The following is a 10,399-nucleotide window of genomic DNA, read 5'->3' as shown; positions in this document are numbered from 1 at the left end:
AAACGTTCATGGTTACCTGGTTGTGTGTTGGTCCGTTATACCTCCGGATGGCAATGTTGTGAGCTTCTTAGCCAAGCGCCTACTATCTATACACTGTTTGTTGATTGAAGAACTGAAGACTCATACTATAGATAGTTCGAAGATGACGTCAATCATGTCTTTGTTATTGTTTTTTGCCATCCACGTTTATGAGTACTTCTCACTAAACTGTATTAACCAGACTATAAACCTTCAAGGTTACACACAGTTTTGTGTGTTGGCCAGTTTTACTTCCGGATGGCAATGTTGTGAACTTCTTAGCCAAGTGCATACTATCTATAAGACAATAGTTAAAAAGGCATCAATGTCAATAGCTTGACAGACACAGCAATAAGAGGTCACAGAAGAACGATCAATTACGTGCTGCAACTTGATTTGAAAGCCATAAACATGAATCTTGGGTTTAATTGCATTTCGTTATGAATTATCGAGAATAGATACTATTTCTTGCAGAATCATTTCCGATTTCACATTGTTTTGGTCCGATTTACCGCTGTTGTATACATACTGTTGTATGACGATGGACCATATGTGTCACCATTTTAAAGAGGACTTAGATAAGTCGCTTTTTTGACATCCCGTTTACATTCCCTGGGGGGGGGGGGGGGGGGGGGGGGGGGGGGGGCTCTGTCGAATGTAAAGAATAATCATGTAGATCGAATGGAATGATGACAAGCCCCCGAGTAGACAACATGATAGGCGATTAGTCAAAAGGTTTTAACACCTGTTGTCATTCTACCTTAGGTTGCGAATTCTACTATTTCCCCATTAACCTACTGGGGGTTTTCAAGTCAATTAAACTTTTTAGCTCCTGGTGAAAATATCTCATTTTTCGAGCCTATTTTAATGAGTAAATGAATTGTTAGTGTTTAAGATTAGTGCTAAAATAACAAAGTAAAGGTAAGGGATGTCTCTTTTGTCCGTTTGAATCTACCATGGTTATTCTATACCTATTCCTTTTACTTAAGGGTTCACCTTAGATTGTTTTAACATTTGAAATGCGTATGTTAATCTTTAAACTTTTAGGCAATTTGTAATGTTAAGAAACGTCTTTTACTTTATCTTAAACAAACTTTGAGATAATATGTAATCAACGCCGGCATAGTCTAAGTTTTAAAACTAAAAGCTATTAATGCATGTAATAAAATGTTCCACCTTTTTCAATGATATAAATTTATTATATTTCACAGGTTCGCCGGGACTCCCAGGGCGAAAGGGTGATGTTGGACCAGTGGTAAGTGTTTTTTTCTATGACAATGGTTGTACAAGTATGTATGTTATGTGGTAATATTTCTATTAATTGAAAAACAAAAAGAAATTGTTCCGCTTAAAACTTTAAATGGTGCAACAAAAACCCAAAATTTCATAAAGTAAAATTAAATCTTCTGATCCGAATTTTAAAACGATCCGATTTACACTGAACAGTTCCCTTCATAAGCCTCTTGAATAAAACGCCTCTGTAATTTACAGCATGATGTGAAGCTGCACTTTGACCAATGACCAATGGATGTGATCAAACTAGTAAAACGTAGTCATTTCGCTCTTTATGTAGTAAACTAAAGTCACTCACAATCTGCTATGATTTAAAGATGTTCAAGATAAATTATGGTCTCAAGACGTAACATAAAGGACAAAACAATGCGCAAGAAATACGTTGTTACATTCGACACTGAGACAACGACAGATTCTCGTTTTACACTTGAGTGATGCGAGACAATGTGAGGATTCAACAACTTTGAACTGCCCACCAGTTGGACTCAAACCAGGAACTTACAAGTCCAAAGGCGAGGGTCATACCACAAGATCGCAAAGCCAAGCAAAAGTCGTGAGATACTACAATGAAGTTATCGTGTCTTACTCAGACTACTTAAATCTCATTTCATTGAAAGGTACGAAAATCATTCGTCGCAATTAGCGGAGTCAAAGATCAATAAATAATTTTTCTTTTCTTACCACAGGGTGCTAAAGGAGAAAATGGCTTTCCTGTAAGTTGTGATAATAATTCGTGAATCATTAAAATATAATTGTAACTGCTTTGCATGTAATCGCTTGATATGATAACGCTATTTTAAACGCAGATTTAGGGTAGAGTTACTTATCAACTGTAACAATAGTGTATTGTCAGTAAGCTGTAAACCACCATGCCATTATTTAGTTATCGATTGAATTTAAATTACCTACTGGTACCATATTGCATTTATTTGTCAAACTTAACTAGTGTCTCATACTTTGGTGTCGTGCCAATTAAGAATATCAAATTAGTTAAAGGTTACTAAATATAATCTTTATATATATAAAGTAGATTATCAATATAATTTAACAGTACATACATTTTAAATATTTCGAAATGTATATTGTGTTTTAAATGTTTAATTCCCTTTTCTATGAATAAAATACTTTGTTGGTTTGACAGCAGTAAAACGATTATACGTCTACTTTGATTTTTTTTTACTATTTCTTAGCAGAAACCTGTTGCTTTATTTCGCCAAATGGGCTAATTTATCTTTCTCCTTGTTATCAGCAATGTTCTATAATGAAAGAAAATGTTAATGTTGATGTTTAATAACAAGGCAATCATATTTTAATTCAATTTGTTAAAGTGAATACCCTTTTTAAAAAGTAGGCTTTTGACCAAACTACTTGCTCCTCTTCATGAATTTATTTCATTAAGTTTTATCAAAATATATTTGATGGGAAGGTACAGTAATGTTTTAACTGTTCATTGTGTCAGTGTAGCTGTTTATGTACATGAAAGAGGATATATATATATATATATTATATATATATATATATATATATATATATAAGAGAGAGAGAGAGAGAGAGAGAGAGAGAGAGAGAGAGAGAGAGATGAGGTTTAATTTTTACCAAATGGGTATTGTAATAGTTGCTGTTAATTCTGTTGTTGTTGATATTGTTGCCGCTTTTCTTGTTGTTGTTACTGTCGTTGTTGTAGCAGACGTTATTGTTGATGCTTTGGGTTTTGATTCTGTATTTATTGACATATAAATTGAATACAGTAGTGATAATGTTGTCGAATGATACATCACATTAAGATGTTTATCAAGTGAAAGTAAATATGTCCCATTTTGCGCAGCTGGCATATTTGTCGTAATTGTAAATGCCTAAGGCTGCTGACTCAGTGGAGGCTAAACATGATATCTTTGTCAAAATAATACACCAACATCCATCATTATTCGTTTGGCATTTAAAATAAGAAGTTAGTTTATGTTAAAGACAGGGGAAAGTTCTTAAACTCTATTTAAAAGATGAGATTTCTACTTTGCTCTACAACGTGTCTACGTATTAATTCTTTGAAAATAAAACTCTTGTGAAAAGCATACTATTTACCAATGCAATAATTTGTAAAATAAAAATGCCTTATTCTACATAATGATATTAAGTTAACAAAACTAATTAATCTTTGTCGTCAAATTCTCAATCTTTTTGATTTAATTTTGACAAGACACGCAGTTATCATTCACTTTTTAAAAATAAGTTTTTCAATCAGACATGACAAAATAAAGATCGTTACAGGGACAAAAACAAAGTATTGTTTTCCCCTTTACTTTTACAGAAAAGATTTTCTTACAATAAGATACAAGGAAAAAATTGAGGCATCCCTATTGTCCTTTGTTTAACAAAAAAGCGAAGAAGTTCAAGATATATTCATACGCCACAAAAATTCGGTTTTAGATATTTTGAGGCGTAATGAGATCTTTTTCAAAATGATAAGTCTTAAGACCTAATATTTTAATGTTAGTTAAATTCATACCCGTTGCTTAATGACATCCATACTAACCTATGACATCTTGTCTGTAGATTTGAAAAAAAAAACCATAGAAATATATTAGTGTTAAAACTCAGATAAATCTTGAAGAGAAATGATATGGTATGAGGTCATGTAATTAAAGTATTCTTGAAATCGGAGTCTGAAATTTGAAAACTCATCCCCAACGCGTATTCACAAAATTGTTCATTGATATTGAGAACTCGTTCGAAACTCTAAACTTAGGACTTTAAGAATAATATATTCATTGCACTCTTGTGTTTTTTTACAATTACACATGCGAACAGATCTGGAATTACAACATGCGAGAGTGCATAAAACATATAATATTATCTCATATCGATACGTATTTACGTCATGTTAAACGATGCAAATTGTACTGCTGAAAGTAAAACTCAAAACATTTTGAAGTGATGAAATTGAATGCTTGTCTTCTAACTAGATAAGGAAAATAAAGGAGACTAACAGTTTCTCAACACGATGGATAAACGATGAATTTGATATAAAAATCGAATGATAAGTATTTGTTATCATGAGAGACACCTGTGCTGAATCATAATTGTAGACTTATAATACGTGACCCTTCGTCTCAAATCGGTATTATGTGGAAGTCTTCGAAATACTACAAAACTATTTGGAAACTTGTGTCACGTTTACATGTTGTATCGAGGAATATAGGATGAATTCTTAAATTAAGAAAAATAAGACAAAAACTTTTGTTTACAATGTGTCCTTTTGTTGATAGATTGCCGTGTTTAGGTTAATGGTCATAAACTAGGTTTTTATAACTGCGTCATTAATACTGCAAGCTATTATTTGCAACAACAAAAAAGGCAATTACGCGATTTATATATATATATATATATATATATATAATATATATATATATATATATATTAAACTGACTACATGTCTTGATAATATCAACCTACCTGTATAATCTACATTCGGACTTAATCATTTACCATGGTACGATTTTGTAACCAAATATACACAGACGTTGATTAAACAATCTGGCATCTCTTAACGCGGCGAAAATCAAGCGACTACTATAATTAATAAAAGTGGTCGTTTCTATTTTATCTTTCATTCAAAATCAGACTTCTTTTTCACAATTCATCATTCTTCCATCTTGTAGAGAAAGGGGAATGAACATCATTTGATTTGCCTTTACCGACGTGTGCTTATTTGCAGGTCTGATCCCGAATTGTTATGGTCTCATTGTTGTAATGGAAATACTCTCAAACCAACTAACTCAAAATATTGTACATTACAACAATGTTTTAAAAAAACAAGCCTAAAAGTCCTTTCGGATATCAGACTTACAAATAAGTGCACGTAGGCCTTTATCCATTATGCTGAATCTATCTTATAAATATGAATTGACTTAATGGATTTCGCCTCCTATAGATAATAGAATGAAATTGACGTCAATCGGTTCTTTATTATTGTTTTTTTTTTTTTTTGCCATCCGTGCTTATGACTAATTCTCACTAGACAAGACACGCGTGTGTGTTGCTCCGTTATACTTCCGGATGTCAATGATGTGAGCTTATTAGCCAAGCGCATACTATCTATACTAGTCATACAATTGGGACGTCTCGACCGCCTCTTCTATCCTCTGTGTGAGTTGCCTCCACCTTTCACGGTCTTCTGCCAAAGACATTAGAGATAGAAGGTCTTCCACTGAATCTTATATTTTTATTTAATCCATTGATAGAGTTTCCCCTTTGTATTTGAGATACGTAATTCTGTGGAAAAACAAGATATATACATATCTACCATGACATCTCAACCCATAATGATATAATAGCATCTAACACATTATATCCCGTACAAACATAACACGTAACAGTAGAATGGGAATGCCTTGTATTTGATTGTATCGCTTATCAATGTTTACATACTTCATGTCAATGCTTAGAAAACTGTTAATACTTAGAATGATTTTTTAAAGGACATAAAACCCCGAAAACTCCACTAAAAACAAGAAGACATGTTTTACGAGTAATACATCACTAAAATTAGGAAGAAATTTTCATTCTTTGGATTTTGTCGTCGTTACAATTATCAAAACTTAATGATATCGATTATATATTATTATTGCCTTGTTTGTAGACTTGAAATCAAATCATAGAGATCAATGGTATTGCTCGAATCGATTCATCAAGAATGAAAAAGAAAAGAAAACTCCACTAAAAAGCAGCCTATTTATAATCCGTGTAATAGATCCAGACTTTACATTAGGAATACATTTTCTTTCTTCTGATTCTGACGACCGTTATTGCTCTGTATGGTCAAAGCTTATGGATACTTTACAGGATAAATCTCTGCACTATTTATTTATCTCTAAAAATAGCTACATGTGTCATAGGTCAGAGCAGCCTCTTTAGTCGCAGCTTCGTACCAAAGCAAACTAATGACTGTATGACTTGCCAAGAATGTTGTTGCTGCTGCCACTGTTGCTGTATGTAATGGTTTAGGCTTTTTACTGTCACTGCTACCGCTATGCTACTGCTACTACCACTGCTTTTACAGCTGCCGTTGTTGTTGCAACTGCCGCTTTCAATACCATTCTTGAAGTTTTTTAAAATTTCCTGCCGTCTGCTTTTTACAGGGAATCAAGGGGTCAAGGGGATATCCCGGATTTCCGGTCTGTCAAATACTTGCACGCTTTTCAAATTATATATTGGCATTTATTGCGCTTTGTTATGAATCGCGCAAATTTTAACCTAATGCACTTGGCATGCAATCATCATCACAAAAATTATATTTCATTTTCCTTATTATTTATCGTGTATATACATTTTATTGTAATGCACATTTCATTCTCTTTTCAATTCATTTAATGTTGTAAATTATCTTGTCACTTCCGGTGACCTTCGCACTTTGACCTTGGATTACATGGGACAATTACCGTGTCAATATTATTGTCAGATATTTAATCACTTCAATTCCCTTATTATGCCAATCCCTTGCACTCTAAATGACATCCGAATTTTTGTGTTTTGTGATATGAGTATTATTGTTGTCATACTGCAATTCTGTATGTTTGTTATTTGTGTCAAAAAGCATGGATTTAATATTGAAATTTAGTATTTCGTTGTCAGAAAATTTGGACGCCCTAATCATAAACAGTAAACAGTTGTGTCAAATCACACCACCCCTTCTCCTCTCCCCTCCCCCTCTTTCTCTCTCTCTCTCTCTCTCTCTCTCTCTCTCTCTCTCTCTCTCTCTCTCTTTCTTTCTTTCTTTCTTTCTCGCTCTCGCTCTCTCTCTTTATATATATCTCTTTCTCTTTCTCTCCATATATCAAAAACTAAAGCTGAGAGCTCCACAATGCTTTCATACTCTGAAAAAAAAACACGTATTAATTCATTTTGGCGAAATCCCAGGTTTGAAAGGGTTTTTTTTAGATAAGATGAGGGTCATTTTAATCGATCAATATTTGAGGGATGAGTTTTCTGGCTAGAATATGAAATACGTGTTTTTCCAGAGTACTGCGGAATTTGCCATAGATTTAACTCTCTTGAGCTCATATGCACGGAAACTCGAACTCTTTAATGAGAGTGAACTCGAGAGAGTTTTAAAGGTGTGAAAAGTATTCTCCCTGTCATTACGCATAGACTGTCATTTTGACCAAAAAAGTTTGTTTCAAATATCAATCGATTAAAATGGCCGCCTCGTGAAATTAGACAAGCTAAGGGACATTACTGAAGCTTTTCTAACCAAAATTATTTTTAAAAAGTTGTTTTCGTGAGATTATGGCAGTAAATATTACGACATGATAATGAGCATCAAATAATTTATAAGTGGTTAACTTACTATCTACGCAATGTATTAACGTAATCGTTTAGAATGTCTTTGTTCGGATAAAAACATAATATCATAAAATGTAATGACAGCTATACTGAAAATTATCATTTGACAATAATAAGAATGATTTTAATGGTTAATATGATGATGAGGACGAGGAGAAGGAGGAGGTGGAGGAGGGGGAGGAAGAGGAGAATGAGGTGGAGGAGGTGGAAAAGGAGCTGGTGGAGAGTGGTGATTGATGATGATAATGATGATCATGATGATGATGATGATGATGATGATGATCATGATGATGATCATGATGATGATGATGATGAGCAGGAGGAGGAGGAGGGTGAGGAGGAGGATGATGATGATAATGATTATTAGGAAGATGATTATGATAATAAGGATACTATCCACAACACAAAATAAATTATAATAGTGATAATGTCAATTCTTGCACCCTGTGTTTTCGTTTATGTTGTAGTTGTATTGATTATTTGTAGATTTTCGTCATTTTTATTATAATCATTCTTTCATAATTGTAACTAATGCTATTATTTTTCAGTGCCATTATTATTATTGTTGTTGTAATGGTGTTGTTGTTTGCATGGGCATCAATTATAGCAATGCCATCATTCTCCTTCATTGCACAGTGTTAAAAACTGCATGATCTGTATCTAGATATGGAATCAACATTTTGTTACTAAGGGGAAATCTTTTATAAAACGTTTCTAATGCATTACGAAATCATTCTTACGTATTATATAGTGGGCTGAGAAACATAATGTAAAGTAATTTTTATTGTGAAAAGTTTTTTTTTACCTATATCGGGAATTATATATATTGACCCGAGAGGCGAAAGACCAAGTTTACTAAGTCCTCCTTGAGGTCAATATGTTATTCGATTTCAGATAAGGAACGTATTCTAACACCTTATTCCCATATATTAAAAAAATATGAATACAATGTTGTAAAATGGGGTGGAACATAACACCACAGATGATTTGTTTGTGCACTACATCAGCAATCGGTCAGATATCTATTTTTATTTACCCGAAGTTTTATAAGTTCAAAGAAGTAAAGGTGGTGTTATATACTACATGTTTCTAATTTTACAAAGTCAATAACGTTTCTATTTACGAGATGAGTCGAATGTTAAAAATCATTTCCGAAGTTACGAATATAACAAAGTTATTTAAAGGTTTACTGTATATTGGAGGTTCCGATAGCTTAGTTGGTAGAGCACTCGTTTCACACGCAAAGAGATCGAGATCGATCATATAATGTCGAGATTTTTTTTTTTCTGACGCCCTGACCAACCAGCAATGATTACGCTAGATCTGACAGAGAGTACTTTGCAATAGACCAGCGTCCGAGCGAAAGGGAAGCAGACAATCACTATTGTCCAATTCATAAAATAGAAACCGGGATAAACTCCGGCTCCATGGGCGTAATGGCTTTGAATGACTACTTTTACTTTATATTCAATTTAGAGGTAACTAAGGTAAACACTGGCATTTCGACCATAAGTTAATTTTGATGAGAGAGGCCGTACGGCGCATGTCTATTTCAACTATAATATTTTATAAACGAGAAGGGCCCGTCATGCCCTCCACCGCCTGTTGTAATCTGGGGATCACATTTTATGGAGTATTCAAACACATAGACATATTTATTTCATACAAACCAAAGTGCTACAATGATTGGATACCAAAAAGTGATGATAAAAGTCAATACATTACGTTTATATTTAAGCACAGGGACTGTGAACACTAATTTTGGTAGCAATCTTACTAACCGAAGTGCACTTATATGCAGATCTGATAATCCAAATTGTTATGGGGTCATTGTTGTTATATAAGTACTCTCAAACCAACGCAAAATAGTCTTCATTCCACCCATTTTAAATTAAGTTTATAATTGGGTTCGGTTATCAGACCTGCAAATATGTACGCGTCGTTACTAACCCTTACGAATTAAGCGTAAATAACAAATTGTTCTTGTTGCCTTGTAAAAACGAATGTGCATGTGTTTACATCGTAGACGATTAGATGTCAAGACGATACAGTAATGTGTCAGAGAGTAAAAAAATTTGGTGTCATCTCCCTGTGGACGGTGTAAATACATCAATATCTTGTTCTTTTATTTATGTACATTTTTAACACCAACCACTTTTATTCATTTTTTCTTACAAACTAAATTGTTTTTTGTAGATAAACGGGGAAACCCTGGACGCGAAAACCAATTTCTTATCTTCTTTATTAAAGCTTGATATTTGTTTTATATTGATTTTGATTTTGATTTAAGCTTCAGCACAAGAATTTCTTATTATTGAAACTTCGTGGAGACATAATATCTTATTTATCTAGTGCATTACCACAGCTTTTACAATACTCTATATTGTTTACATTGCAACTATTTCATTCCTAAAGAGTTCATTTCACCAAGATCTTTTTATACTAGCATTAACATACACAGGGTGGCTATCGTCAGGTACATAATTTGACCCACCTTGTCTGTCTAGTGTTATGTTGGGTTGGAGAAAATTGAGAAACTTTAATATTAGGTCAATATGCAGTCAAAATGCAGTTTGAGGAATAACATTGACTTTCTCCAATTGAAGTATTTAATTCAACTCAAAATGAGACTTCTTCTTCTTCTTCTCCTTCTTCTTCTTCTTCTTCTTCTTCTTCTTCTTCTTCTTCTTCTTCTTCTTCTTCTTCTTCTTCTTCTTCTTCTTCTTCTTCTTCTTCTTCTTCTTCTTCT

At 33.4% G+C, this 10,399-nt stretch overlaps 1 protein-coding gene across 20 annotated transcripts in view; it reads left to right on the top strand.

Annotated features, from left to right (window-relative positions):
- The window catches only part of LOC144972722 (uncharacterized), a 206,160-nt gene that overhangs the window by 138,649 nt on the left and 57,112 nt on the right, over nucleotides 1–10,399 (top strand). For all 20 annotated transcript variants that reach the window (XM_078914296.1, XM_078914297.1, XM_078914290.1 and 17 more), the window contains exons 4-5: nucleotides 1,230–1,273; nucleotides 1,998–2,024. In XM_078914296.1, the coding sequence (XP_078770422.1) occupies nucleotides 1,230–1,273; nucleotides 1,998–2,024 (71 nt within the window). The remainder of the gene's footprint in view (nucleotides 1–1,229; nucleotides 1,274–1,997; nucleotides 2,025–10,399) is intronic.

This window comes from Berghia stephanieae, chromosome 5 (assembly GCF_034508935.2).
Source record: "Berghia stephanieae isolate SIO BIC M18660-M18661 chromosome 5, UCSD_Bste_1.3, whole genome shotgun sequence".
Lineage (NCBI taxonomy): Eukaryota > Metazoa > Mollusca > Gastropoda > Nudibranchia > Aeolidiidae > Berghia > Berghia stephanieae.
The sequence above is the reverse complement of the archived record's forward strand: the minus strand, read 5'-3'. Positions and strand labels throughout refer to the sequence as shown.